Here is a 14,832-nt window from a genome sequence, read left to right as displayed (position 1 = left end):
AAATGAACCACCCTGTTACTTTAAATGAACCACTGTGGTCTTAAGTTACAACTAAAATGATACCAGTCTGAGAGAGTTAAAATTTGTGTGTGTGTGTGTGTGTGCGCGCGCGATATGGCAGTATTTTAGTATGTAATTTTTACATGTGTTTAAAAAAAAGCTGTCCGGCCTCTGCTTCTAAGACTAAAGAAATAACTGTAAAATCTTCCTTATTCACCATGAAGTGAGACATCTCATTAATGAGCATTTTGAAGGCTATATGTCACCCCTACTTCACTGAATTATATTCTAGAATAATTTTCTTAAAGGAGAATTTTAGAGCACATTACTTCAATTTTGCCCTGAAGCTTCCATTCCTATGTGTACTTCTGTTTTGCCAACTATACTTTTCTCATTTCTCTTGCAAATCTGTCTTGATTACATTTAATTGGCTTTAAAGTTAAATAAGTGTTTGTGAGTGAATGGATGGATGAAAAAACAAGTTATTAAGCCCTATGGGACAACTACTATACTATTTAATTTGTGATACACTGATAATACATGTTTATTCACATACCTCTATTAAATGACATTTCTATTATGAGGATAGAGTGTTTGTAGGGAAATGAAATTTGTTGACAATTGCTTAGACCTTGGTGAATAAGAGAGTTCATATTGTAGAAAGAGCAGCCCAAACTTTACAAGTTTCAAGGGAACTTTGTTTTGTAGATGGTGTCAGACAGTTTAGACATATGAAACATAACCCCAAAGGGAGTATAATTTTTTATTAAAAGTTCATTGCAAACTTTGTAGTACATTGGTAATTCTGACTTGACATTTTGTAGCTGTGTCCCCCTGGTGTTCATACTTTTTCTTTTAAATGTGTGATTTTTAAAGCTATGTGATTTTATATGATTAGGATGTTAATCAATAAAAAGACAAGATTTGATTTCTAGAAACTTAGTTTCAATATAATTTTGTAGAGAAACTAATCTATTCCTTAAAATATAGAAAGAGTGAAAGTAAGAAAAATCGGAGAGGATAGGGTAAGATATCTAGCCTACACAATAAGTATTTTGCTCCGGCCTTGACTCAACCCAGGCAGGCCTAGTTAGTCCTTAGCTTGAGGGGCCTCAGCCTTGAGCTGAGGACCTGGAGATGCAGGGAGCCTCTCTCAAGAGGGTAGATCTCTCTTGAGGCTAGTCCCTTCAGAAAATCCAGGAAAGGAGTCAGCCTTTTTTCACTCACCTATGTGAGTGAAAGGGAAAGTTCAAAGGGAGAGATTTAAGAACAAGTCCAAGGTCTCAGGTACAGTAAGCAGATTCTTTACCAGCCTCCAACTCGAACCCAGAACTCCCCACAGGAAGTTGTAACTCCTTTTAAAAGACACTTCTTTTGCATCACTTCCTGTTCCTTCTACCACAGCTAAAACTGCCCAGGGGGCAGTCAATTGATTCTGATTCATCACCCACTATTGCACATGTGGGTCACAGACCTCCCCTACTCGAGTGTAAGTGGGGTGTTTATACTTCTGGTGATTAAATCTAAAAATGGGCAGGGGAGAGTTAATTTCATTTTCACAATCAGGGGAGATTTAATTAATCTTCACCAGTATGAGGTATGTATGCAACAATATAGGCAGAAGCTCTTTTTGCTAGATCTAAGAAATAGAAACTGAGAGAGTATCCATCAGTTGGGGATTGACTGAATAAAATATAGTGTAGTAATAGTGTGCTATAAGAGATGATAAAAAGATGGATTTCAGAATGCTTGAGAAGGCTTCTGAGAACTGATGCAGAGTACAGTGAGCAGAACCTAAGGAAGCAATTTATACAGTAATAAAAGGATTAAGAAAAACAACTGAAAGATATAAGAACTCTGATGAATTCAGTGACTATGATACCAGAAACTGTTGTTGAAACATGCCCCCTGCCTTGTAACACAGAATGGAGGGACATAAAATACAGAAGGTGGCATACATCTTTGACATGATAATATAAAAATTTCTATTGCTTCATTATGCATATTTACAAGTTACAAGTATATACCACATATATATGCATATGTATAATTACATATTTGTTACACTCTTGCAAGGGAGAAGGAGGAAGAGGAGGTAGATAGTGTATTGGCCAAAAAAACCCAGAAAAGGTCATTGGAGCAATTTTTAAAAGAAGTGCATAAAGAAAATAAAAGGAAAGCCGGAAAGAAATCATAGACAAGCAGAGCGTTTCAAGATTTATAGGCTGAATTATTATACATTTAACTAGAAAAGCATGTGGGACACAGAGTCTATGTTTACATGATTCATTTTTTTCCCCTCCCCTCTTCCTCTCCACTCCCAGAGCCGACAAGCAATTCCACTGGGTTGTACAAATGTACAACCCTTGATACCCATTTCCATATTATTCATTTTTGGTATAGAACGATCTTTTAAAGCCTAAACCCTGAATCACATACCTATATATACATGTGATAGACAGATAAGTGATGTCATATGTTCTTCTTTTGCATTTCTACCTCCATAACATTCCTTCCCAAAAGTCCTTCAGGAGTGTTCTGGCTTGTTGCATTGTTACTGGTTAGTAGTCTTTACATTGGATTGTTCCACAATGTTTTACTTTCTGTGTAAATGTTCTCCAGGTTCTGCTCATGTCACTCTGCATCAGTTCATTGAGGTTCTCCAAGTTTATATAGAAAGCCTCCAGATTATCATTCCTTACAGCACAATTCGTTCAGCTATTTCCCAATTGAGGGACAATTGTTTGTACAAGTTTTTTTTTTCCTTATTATTTTTTTGGGGAAGAAACCTAGTAGTACCACAGCATATTATTTAAAAGCACAGACGCATCTAGGTGGCTCAATGGATTGAGAGCCAGGTCTAGAAATGTGAGGTCCTGGGTTCAAATGTGGCCTCAGACACTTCCTAGCTGTGGGACCCTGGGCAAGTCATTTAACTCCCATTGCCTAGGCCTTACTGCTCTTCTGCCTTAGAACTGATACATAGTATTGATACTAAGATGGAAGGTTTATTAAAAAAAAAAAAAAGAAAGAAAAGCACAAGGAAAGTAACTTTGATCAGTTGTTTCTCTGTATTTTAAATAGTTCATGAATCTGAGATTTCATTTGTATGGATATATTTTCTTTCCAGCAAGGCCTTTGATAGCTTATTTGGTATAGTGGAATTACTTTGGTTATCCTTAGGTTACTGGTTCAGTTCCAACTCAAGGACTTTCCAAACTGTTTAGGGTATATGGGGTATTCTGGGAGGACTGGCCCTTCTCGTATAAGGGTTTGCTGAACCCTTTTCAGAGCTGCTTAAACCTTTGATCTCCACCTTCACTCAACTCTCAGTTGTGACTCAGACAAGTCTTAGGCTGACCCACATTTCATAGCTTTTTCAAAGTAAGTTTCTTAGATATCAACCTCCCCTATTCTGCAATTCCTCCTCCCCCATCCCCATAGACATCCAATTCTTGTCTCTCCAAGTTCTTATTTTGGCCCTGGGTAACCACAAAAACATAAGTTCCTATTCTCATTTCCCAATAATTATGGGCACTGACATCATTTGGAACCCCAGTGCAAGCAACAAACACTTCAAAGGATTGGTTCCTCAGACACAAACAAGACTTCATTGTACCTCCCTAGACTATTATCAGGTTCAGCCAATCTGAGCAAAACAGCAACATTTCCTGGCGCTTAATGTTTCCAAAAGGAACCACAAGTTCTTTATATTTTTAGTTAATCTCTTCCCATTTAGGAATCAGAAACCTACAGAAATGCTTGTCTGTTACATTAGAGACAATCTCAGGACAGGCAAGCAAGCTTTAGGACATATGGCAACATGTGATTTAGAACACTGCTGCCACAAGTGGCTTTTCTGCCTATATAAATAAGATTTTTTTTCCCCTTCTTAATTTGGTGAACATTGATTACTTAATAATTTTCTTTGAATATTATATCCTTTATTTCCCTTTTAATGTCTTTTTCTTAGTTCTTATCCCTCTGGACCTCTGAATAGCCTTCGCCACTATGTACATGTGTCAAACACTGGATAAATCCGCAAGCTACTTACTGGGCTCCTGTTGCTATCCAAACCAGATTAAAATTATAATTGGGTTCAAATCTAGCCTCAGATACTTCTTGGCTATGTGACCCTGGGTAAATCATTTAATTCCCATTACCGAGCCCGTACCACTCTTCTGCCTTGAAACCAATACACTATATTGATTTTAAGATGGAAGGTAAGAGTTTAAAATTAAATATATATATATACACACACATATATTTAAAAATTGGGAAATATTTAACAAAATAAATACACTAAAACATAGCTAATGCTTATATGTGATTTTCTAAGTCAGTATGCTTCACAAGGATCCTTATGAACCATTTAGTGGCTCTGTTTCTATTTGAGTTTAGCACCATTATTATAGATTGACCTCTTTTCCTTGTTGACATCTTTTCCTTGATAACTCTAATTCCCATAATTCTATGACACTATCCTATCCTGATTTCCTCCTACCTGTCAGACCTCTTTTGTTGGTTACTCTACCAGGACTCTCTTCTTTTAGACTTCTGTACTGATTCACTTGGTGTTCTCATCAGCTCTCGTGGATTTAATTTTCATGGCCATCACCCTTCCACTTATCCAGATCCTCAAATTAAGGGTCATCCTTGATTCATTTGCCATATACTCCCACACCCCAGCCCAGGCTGTTGGCCAAGTTCTGTCATATACCCAGTGCTTAGTACAGTACTGGCACACAGTGGGCATTTGATAAATGCTTGCTGACTGACTTCTCATTTTTTCCCTTCCTTTTGGAGTTGTAAGCTTTTAAGTCAAACTCTTATCTGTGTTAACAAGAGATCATCAGCCAGAACTCTTTTGTGTGTTAACTGTTTATGATCTTTGTGTTTTTGACTTGTCCTAAGTTCTGAAATTTTCATTTTTCTTTTGCATCATTTTTGGAATTTCTGTCATCTTCTGGTCTTTAATGACAAGAGTCCATAGGATTCTCTCTTTCATCAGGTAATATTGATTCATTTTCCTTTATGTTGTAGTAAATTTTGGTTTCTTTTTGAGGCTCTGTGTATTTTACCTTCTTTCTTTAATATCTTCTCTCAGTTTACATGATCCATGAGCTTGTTTTTTATATCATCTTTCTCTTTTCAACTCTAGGCTTTCAGGTTTTCTCTTTTATTCTCTTTCACTTGCTTTTGGGTGTCCTCATTTTCTTGGTCGCCTTCTTTCCACTGTTGCACAGACCATTGAGGTTAGATTTTTGTGAGATCTTAGAGGGTCACTTTCTTGAGGGGAATGGGGAAAGGACAGGCTTAATGATTTCCATTCTCTTTTATTAGGCCTGATTCTTGGTTTGACTCAGAATTTTGCATCTAACTTTTGGTCTGCTTTTAGAGTAGGTTTTTTTGCCCTTTCATAAGACTTCTGTCTCTTCCTCCCCTCCTTTTTCCTTCATGTGCCTGTGCAGGGTAATTAGCTGCTGTTACTTTTAGACTTAGAGTTTGGATAGAGTTGCTACTTTGAGGAATCCCTGCAAGCTGCAATCTTAGTTGTGTGGACTTGGATTGGCACAGGGATTCTAAGTAAGAGGTCTTATATGTTGTTAAGGGATTTTTATTCTGTGGTTATGTGTAGTGGGTAGTGGTGGTTCTCTTGTAGATTTCACTGTAATTACTCCATATTTGGTACGTAATTTCTTTTGAGGTTTGGGCAGTGGAGAAATTTGTAGAAAGAAGCTATTAGACTATCTTGATGGTTCTATCTTCTATGTCCTTAATTTGTAACTGATTTTCCCTGGGAATTAAAAAAAAAATTTTATTTGGTCAATTTCAAACATTATTCCTTGGTTACAAAAATCATATTCTATTCCTCCCTCCCATCCCCCCGCCCTTCCCATAGCCAATGTGTAATTCCACTGGGTATTACATGTGTCTTTGATCAGAACCTATTTCCATGTTGTTGATGTTTGCACTAGGATGTTCCTTTAGGGTCTATATCCCCAAACATATCCCCCTCGACCCATGTAATCAAGCAGTTGTTTTTCTTTGGTGTTTTTACTCCCATAATTTTTCCTCTCAATGTGGATATGTTCTTTCTAATTGATCTCTCTGGTTGTTCATGATCACTACGTTGCCACTAATGGAGAAGTCCATTACATTCGATTGTACCACAGTGTATCAGTCTCTGTTAACAGTGTTCTCCTGGTTCTGCTCCTTTCGCTCTGCATCATTCCTGGAGGAGGTTGTTCCAGTCTCCATGGAATTCCTCCACTTTATTATTCCTTTGAGCACAATAGTATTCCATCACTAATATATACCACAATTTGTTCAGCCGAAGGGCATCCCCTCATTTTCCAATTTTTTGCCACCACAAAGAGTGCAGCTATGAATATCCTTGTACAAGTCTTTTTCCTTATTATCTCTTTGGGGTACAAACCCAGCAGTGCTATAGCTGGATCAAAGGGCAAACAGTCTTTTATCACCCTTTGGGCATACTTCTAAATTGTCCTACAGAATGGTTGGATCAATTCACAACTCCACCAGCAATGCATTAATGTTCTGACTTTGCCACATCCCCTCCAGCATTCATTACTTTCCATTACTATCATGTTAGCCAGTCTGTTAGGTGTGAGGTGATACCTCAGAGTTGTTTTGATTTGCATCTCTCTGATTATCAGAGATTTAGAGCACTTTTTCATGTGCTTATTAATGGTTTTGATTTCTTTGACTGAAAATTGCCTATTCATGTCCCTTGCCCATTTATCAATTGGAGAATGGCTTGATTTTTTGTACAATTGATTTACCTCTTTATAAATTTGAGTAATTAGACTTTTGTCAGAGGTTTTTGTAATGAAGATTGTTTCTCCCTGGGAATTTTTAAAATTACAACTGGTCCAGCCCAATTAAGTACCAGCATCTTAGGATCACAGATTAGATCTGAAAGAGACCGCAGTTCATCCAGCCCAGCTGTATCATTTTACAGCCCAGAAAACTGGCTTGCCTAAGGTAGTAAAGAGAAGGAATTTGAACCCAGTTTCACTGACCCCAAATCTAGCATTCTTTCACCTAGGCCATCTCACCTCTTAGGTCTAAGACTTGTCATGCTAGTATGCTCTTTAGCAGCTTTCTTTTGAAGACAGAACATGCAGTAGTAGTCTTCAAGATTTGTCATTAACACCTCAGACACTTACTGAGTGACTTGATATGGGCCACTGAACCTCTGAGTGTCAGTTTCTTCATCTATAAAATGGTGATAATCATAACACCTACTAACAGATATGAGAATCAAGTGTAATAGTATATGGCAAGTGTTTTAAAAACTTAAATGATGTATCTCTATACATATGTAGGGGTCTATATATTTATCTGTTTGTCTCTATCAGTGATGGTAAACCTTTAGAGATGGAGTGCTGGGCCCCACCCCCCACCACATGCTGGGTGTTACCCTATCTCACCCTTACCCCACATGGGGAGGGAGATAGTGCTCCCATTAGGCTGCTAGATGGAGGGGTGGGTGAAGTGAGGAATGTCCTCAGCAAGTATAGAGAGGGGGAAGGTAGTGGTCTGAACTCTCTGCTCCCCTCTAGCCTGTGAGTCGCCCTCCCCCCCACCCCCCCATAAAACCCCCATTAGCTGCTAGGCAGAGGAGTGGGAGATATGAACAAAATTTCATCAGGCACAGTGGAGATGGGAAGGGAGCAGCTCTGCCAGAGTCCCTCTGCCTTTCTAGTAATGAACTCTGAGGGTGTGGCAGGGTAACCACATGCCATCTTTGGCACCCGTGCCATAGGTTAGCCATCACTGGTCTATATGCATATCCATATGCACATGAGCTGATTCCCTCCTTACCTTCATTGCTTAGAATCCTAATTTCTTTAAAGTCTAAGTTCAGATGCTACCTTCCACATGAGTCCTTTCCTGATTCCTTCAAGTCCCCCCGCCCCCCAAGTTCCTGTATGCCTATTTTACATATATCTTTGTCTGTCAGTGCTTGTTTCCTCACTTGTTTCACTTCTTGTCTCTGCCCTCAGTGCCTCATGTAGACAGTGCCTGGCCCCTGGACACTTGAGGCTGTTGTTGCTGGTGCCGAGGGTACTTATTCTCCCAACGTGGGCTATGGTTTCATTAGATTCATTAGATTAGAAGACAGTGAAGAGTTAAGCTTTGTTTTAAAATGGTTGGAGATCTATTTTAAACACCACTTTAGAGATGGCCTAAGAAATAGAAGCCTGCCATTCAGGGACATAGAGGGAGGGTTCTGAAGAAACATTTTCAATATGAAAAAAAGGTTCAATTCTCATTAGCGGAATGGTTTGGTTTTTTTGGGGGGGGTTGTTTTTTTTTTTTTCTGGGATATTTGGGCCTGTTGAGCTTACTGCCTGAAATGGGACCTGAGAACCTAGGTTCATTGTGAGGCCTTGGGGAAGGGTCTGGAGTTTGGGGAACCCAGGATGAGACAAGGCAGTCAGCCTTGTTTTCTCAGTGGGCAGTTTGCTTCAGTGTTTCACAGCAATTCCAGAGCACCATGGAATTTGCTTCAAGTGAGCAATTCTGTAGGATGAGTGCTCACAGCTAGATCCTCTGAAAAAGTGGTTTGCACTTATTTGCTTCTAATTAATTTCCCAGTTCTGATCAGTCCAGCATCTGACCCTATTGTTCAGTTAAAATAGTCTTCTCTAAGGTCAACAAAGGTCTCTTCATACCTAAACCCAGGGACTGTTTTTCATGCATTATCCTTCTTGACTGGAGGTGACTTGGACCTTAGGGAATCCATGCTGGAGGAGTTGCTATCTGTTCCTTTTGCTCTTCCTTCACCCCCCTCAAACCCCTGGGTCTGTGGGGCTGGGCTCACAGAACTTTACTGAGTGGAGCATCACCTACTATAATTCTCTGTGCTGCCATCCAGAGTAAAAGACCTTTATCTTCTCTGTCACTGTGCTTCAGCACCTTCAGCACTGACTGCTGCTGCCACTGCACTGTAGGGATCCCCACCTTCTATAGAATCCACATAATGATCAATTCACTTCTCTTCTTGTTTGTTCCATCATTCATTTATTCAGTAATTAGTTACTAATTATCCCTACTGTTTGCAATGCACACAAGCATGGAAGAGATGAAAATATAATGAAGTCATGATACCTGCCCTCATGGCACTATCTAGCATTATTCTTTTCTTTCCCCAGGGGAGTAATTAGCCTTTTTCATTTCTGTACCATCTCTGAACGTGGTCAGGTCTCTAAGCTATCTACTCATCTCTTTCTGAAACTAACCTTATTCCTGAAAAGCAATTGTTAATAGTTGATTTTCACTGGCACATTTGTGGTTACCACCAGTGAGGTCTTAGGTAGAATTTCAAAATAGACAAAGTTTACCTTCTGTCTTCACTTCCCTCTCCCAGCTCCTTCCTCTTTAATTAGCTAACCCCCTCCCTGTTCTTCAACTGGAGCAACTCGGTGCCCCCATGGTTGTTCAGAGCCTGTTTCTTTTCTTCCTTGTAGGTGTCAGAATCCAAAATTTCCCTTCTTTTCTTCTCTGAGGTTGAATTTAGATGTTTCTAGGAAAAGTAGAATGACTAAAGTAGTTTTTACTATAGCATAGATAATTTGAAAGAGTGCTGAGATTCAGGGGATCTGAAACTTGTGACTTAGGGCAAAGTATTTAGTTAGCTCTTTGACCTCAAATTATTTCCTCACCTGAAATGAAAAATGAGAAGTTGTCCTAAGTAATCTTAAAGTCCTCTTCTAGTTCTATCGCTATGAATTTTAGACTTGTCATTTGTGAATCGAACAAACATTAAGCCCCTGCCATGAACTTTGAAAAGAGGAGCTTGTTCACCCTAATGCGTCATTAATAATTACGGAAGAGAATTTTGAGCAGGGGTACCTTTTATTTTTGCCTTCTCATATCTCTGAAGTAGGGAGGAAGACATGGAGGGGGAAGTAAATAGGAAAGGAAGAAGAAAGGAAGGGATTAGGAATGGAAGGAAGGAGGGAGGAAGGAAAGAAGTTGGGGATAGGAGAAGAGAGGGAGAAAGGAAAAGACTCAGCAATTTGAGGCATCATTTCTACTTCTCCTTAGATTGGACTAGGCCAGCAGGTATAAGACTCAAATTGAAACAGATCTTCTCTTGGCCCATATTGATGGAGAAAATCACAGAATAACATTATCTCTGGTGTATTGTATTTATATTTATTTTTTTTTTTAACATTTAGGAGTTAATTGCCTGGGGGCTATGAATTTGACATCTGGTGTAGGCAATCTCTTGGAGTTTTTGATAATGAAAGCACTGAACCATGCTTCAAAATAATCTTATTATTCCTAAAACCTTTTCTAAAACTGATGGTTTTTCAATATAACTTTTGTCAATATATTTTTAACAATAGTTTCTCAATTTTCGGAGGGGAGGGAATCTTGCATTTTTTTCAGTAGTCATAGTTTTTATCATTTTTTAAATTATTATTTTATTATTCTTCAGCATCTCCTCATTGTCCTCATGTGATAGTTGCCAATGAGATTAGAAGCTTGGTGATTTCTATAATACCTGCCATCATTTAAAGTTTTACAGCCCATTTTATAACTAGGTTTTTAGTTTCAAGAGCTTTTTTTCTCCCCTGGGTATTTTTCCTACATTTAAGGTAGGTGTATTACTACCAGGTGGTAGCAGTTACCTTTGTCTAATTTCCATGATCTCAGATGTAGACCACAACCAATTCTAGTATTGCTTTATTTTCCATTACAAAAAAGTAAAAGTGATTCCTCTCCCCAAGTATTTTCTTGGAAGTCTACAAGTAATAACATTTCTTTTAGAGATGATTTTAGTTTGAGCCTACAAGTCTCTTATGGTTTCCACTTAAAAACACAAAACAATACATTTGCGGATGTGTGTGTTTTTATATTATTTCTTGATTTTACTACACTTCCACTTTAATTGAACCCTCCTTTGTAACAAAGAAAACCTATTTAGTAGTTTAAAAAACTATTAAGTATTCAAGTCAATACAAGGTAACAAAATAAAACCAACCACATGCCCATGGCTAATCAGCCTCTTTAAAATCCCCTCTTACCACCATCACCATGCTGACAGGAAACCAAAGAGAGGCCAGCCAACCAACTGGCTAATATCCCCTGTCAACAGGAGGTACATGATGACAGGAAGTCAGTGGGCTCCTGGGAAATGTAGTTTTTAGGGTAACAGATTTCCAATTATACAGTAAATGTGCAATATACAGTAGTAAATGACTATAATAACCTCATATTTGATAAATGTAAAGTTTTAAGCTTTGGGGAAAAGAATTCACTGTTTAGTAAAAATTGTTGAGAAAACTTGAAAGCAGTCTAGCAAAAAAACATTATATAGACAAATATCTTGTACCATTTACCAAGATAGAGTCAAAATGGGTATATGACTTAGACGTGATATCATAAGTAAATTTGAAGAACATGGAATATATTAACTATCAAATTTATGGATGAGAGGAGAATTTATGAATAAACGAGAGAACATTGTGAGATATAAAATAGATAGTTTTGACTATTTTAGATTAAAAATTTTTTTATACAAATAAAGCCAATTTAGCCAAGATTAGCAGGGAAGCAGAAAATTGAGGGAAATATTTTATAGACAGTTTTTCAGGTAAAAACTTTATATTTCAAATATATAGAGAATTTCAAATTAATGAGAAAATGAGTTATTCCCCAACTGAGAAGTGGTCAAAGTATATGAATAGGCAGTTTTGGGAGGAAGAAATCAAAGCTGTATATAGTCATATAGAAAATGCTCAAAATCATTATTGATTAAAGAAATTAAAATTAAAACAGTTTTGAGATACCATCTTACACCTCTCAGATTGACTGAAATGATAGATGCTGGAGGGGATGTGGAAAAATTGGAACACTAATATGCTGTTGGTAGAACTGTGAAATGATCCAACCATTTTGGAGAGCTATCTGGAATTATGCCTGAAAAGTTTTATAAAATTGTATGTATCTTTTGACCCAGCCATATCACTGTTAGATCTGTTTCCCAAGGTGATCAGGGAAAAAGGAAAAGAACCTATATGTTTTAAAGTAGCTTTGTGATGCCGATGAATTGGAAATTGGGAGGATGCTTATCATTTGGGGAATGGCTGAATAAGTTGTGTTATATGATTGTGATGGAATACTGTTATGCTGCAAGAAATGATGAGCAAACTGAATTTAGAAAAACATGGAAAGATTTACATGAAAGAATGAGTGAAAGGAGCAGAACCAGGAGAACCTTTTATATAGAAATAGCAAATGTTCAAAGAATAAATGTGAATGACTATGCTGATTCTGAGTTATTTGAATATTCAAATCAACTACAAAAGACCTATGAAGGAAGATGCTATCCATCTCCAAAGAGAGCACTGATACATGGAACCATCATATATTGCATAGTTCTGTATATGTATGTATGTCAGATGTTGGCTTTCTTTAGTGTGGGTCTGGGAGGAAGGGAGAGAAACAGCCTAGAACTCAGGATGTAACAAAAACAAATACTTAAAAAAAAAGTATTAAATGGAATTGACAAAAATGACCCCATCAGATAGTTCACAAGACTTTCTGCACCTAAAAGTATATTTCATCATCTTAAGCAGCAAATCCAATACATTCGTAAGCTCCTTAGGAGTATTCTTTGAACTTGTATTCTAGCAGCTAGCATAGTGCCTGGTGACAGAATAAGGGTTCTATCAATTGTTGTTTGACAGATGACTAGTTATGTACTGGTTTGCTTATATCTGTATTTCCTCAATAGATCCTGCTTACAAGGCTGGAAATTTCCTCACACTTGAAGTTTAATAGTTAAAATGAAATCCTCATAAGCTCTTGCCTGCCCACACTACCTTAAAGACTTAGCACAGATGCCATTGCAAAGTGTTCCCTATTTCTTCAGCCCCCTCTGAACTTGATCTCATACTTCCTTTGTTAAACCTTTGCACCACATTTTTATTATATTTGCCTACTTATTTTGCAGTTACAGAATATTAGAGCTCTTGGGTATATCTACTTCCTTCTTAGACTGTATATTCCTTGAAGGTAGAGATCATGCCCTTTTTTGCATTGCCAATGGTGTCCTGCACATAACAAATGCTAAATATATATTTGTTAAATGAAAGAGTGAAAGAAATTTTATGCAAACTTGAAGACAAATATTTAACAAAACTGGATAAGGGCAATGGAGTTTTTTAAAGAGTAAAACATCATTAAAGAAAGTACCAAGTGTATTCTAAGCTTCTGGGGAACCTTAAACTATTTTTACATTGTTCTCCCAGTGGGCAAAGGCACGTGCACACACATGTATGTTTTACCAGACATTCCTGGGAGATGATTTTAATCTGGAGGAAAAGCAATGCCAAATGAAAGAATTCAGGACATTAGTAACATAAAGATGTTATCAGTTGGTATTGGAAGGGAGAGGGAAGAGTAGGACATTATAGATTGCAAGAAACTAGGATCTCAAGAATAGCTATGAACTGGTTAAGTCTATACGTTTAAATTTTTGAGTATTTGGTTGACTTGTAATTGGGGCATCTCTCCAAGCATGATTGAGGTGTGAGGCAGCCATGGTGTGGTTAAAGATGGCACACCACACAAGATCTGCTACTACCTAACAATTAGTCCTTGGACAATTCACTTCAACTCGTTTCCATTTTCTTATCTAAAGACACTGCATGATCTCTAAGTCTCATCCTGGCATAAAAAGCTGTGTTTCTGGATTTATGTCAGAGATATTAGTCATGTATGTGTGTACTTTGTTTTCATTTTGTAGGTTGGCTTGCAAACCTGTTGATAATTCCTTTTTGGATTTTGCTTCCTTAGTACAAATGGAATTCAGGACTCAGTTGTCATCACAGCTAGAGTGAGCGAAGCCTGCATCAAAGATGGAGAAGAAGAGAAGAAAGAAATGAATGCCTTTTTTCAGGCTAACCTCTAAAAGACCATGGAATTTAACTTTTACTTATGTTGGACAAGACTGTAGGACAGCTGACCAAAAATGTTTCAACTTTTGACTGAAACAAAAATGAACTAATAGACAAGAAGGAAAAACGTGATTTGAATTTACGGCATTTTAAGACAACATTTTCTCATGACCATGAAGTTTGTGAACATCTGGCTGCTTCTGATTGTGGTTTTACTCTGTGGCAAGAGGTACCAGGGAAGCAGGTTGGAAAACACATCCCATGAGACCCCTCTGTGCTCTGGGTGCTCTCATCTTACTCTGAAGGTGGAGTTCTCTTCAACAGTAGTGGAACACGGTAATGATAATACTGTATTTGGTTTGAAATAGAATTTATTCACATATTTTGTCTTTCTATAACAGTAGACTCTTCTCTTTTCTCCCTCAGGGAGAATCATCTTTTATTTAAAAAAATTTTTTTTTTAAGAGGGAAAAGAGTTCAGCAAAACTAAGAAATAGACTGTGAATTTTAGATTTACTTCACCAAACCCCTAAATTTACCCCTTACAAGACAAAGGCTACTATTTGATGCCACCTCCATAGCATACCCCTCATTTCCTGACAGAAGCAGGGAGAGAGAATCCTTCTTGGATTTCTTCTCTGTGGGCTAGCCTTGGTCATGGGTCACTTTACAACATCCCATTTCACTTGTTCTTTCTATTTATATTGTTGTAGCCATTGGACACCCTACCTTCCTAGTCTGCTTGTTTCACTGCGTATCAACTCTCATAGAAACCTTCCTAGGCTTCTCTATATTCCTCATAGTCACTGTTTCTTATAATACATTAATATCCTATTACATTCACGTACCACAACTTGATTAGCCATTCCCCTACTGAAGGGGAAATGAT

At 37.7% G+C, this 14,832-nt stretch overlaps 1 protein-coding gene across 4 annotated transcripts in view; it reads left to right on the top strand.

The window, feature by feature from the left end:
• MBTPS1 (membrane bound transcription factor peptidase, site 1) overlaps nt 1-14,832 on the top strand; it is a 90,100-nt gene that overhangs the window by 14,519 nt on the left and 60,749 nt on the right. For 3 of the 4 annotated variants that reach the window (XR_008914881.1, XM_003339773.4, XM_056810197.1), the window contains exon 2: nt 13,843-14,279. Coding sequence is in view for 3 of the 4 variants with exons in the window: in XM_003339773.4 (XP_003339821.4) it covers nt 14,111-14,279 (169 nt within the window). In the remaining variant the exon portion in view is untranslated. Of the gene's footprint in view, nt 1-13,792; nt 14,280-14,832 lie in introns of all 4 variants that reach the window. The other variant, XM_056810190.1, reaches the window with a different exon arrangement.

Source organism: Monodelphis domestica, chromosome 1 (genome assembly GCF_027887165.1).
Source record: "Monodelphis domestica isolate mMonDom1 chromosome 1, mMonDom1.pri, whole genome shotgun sequence".
Classification (NCBI taxonomy): domain Eukaryota; kingdom Metazoa; phylum Chordata; class Mammalia; order Didelphimorphia; family Didelphidae; genus Monodelphis; species Monodelphis domestica.
This window is presented reverse-complemented; position numbering and strand designations above follow the sequence as displayed.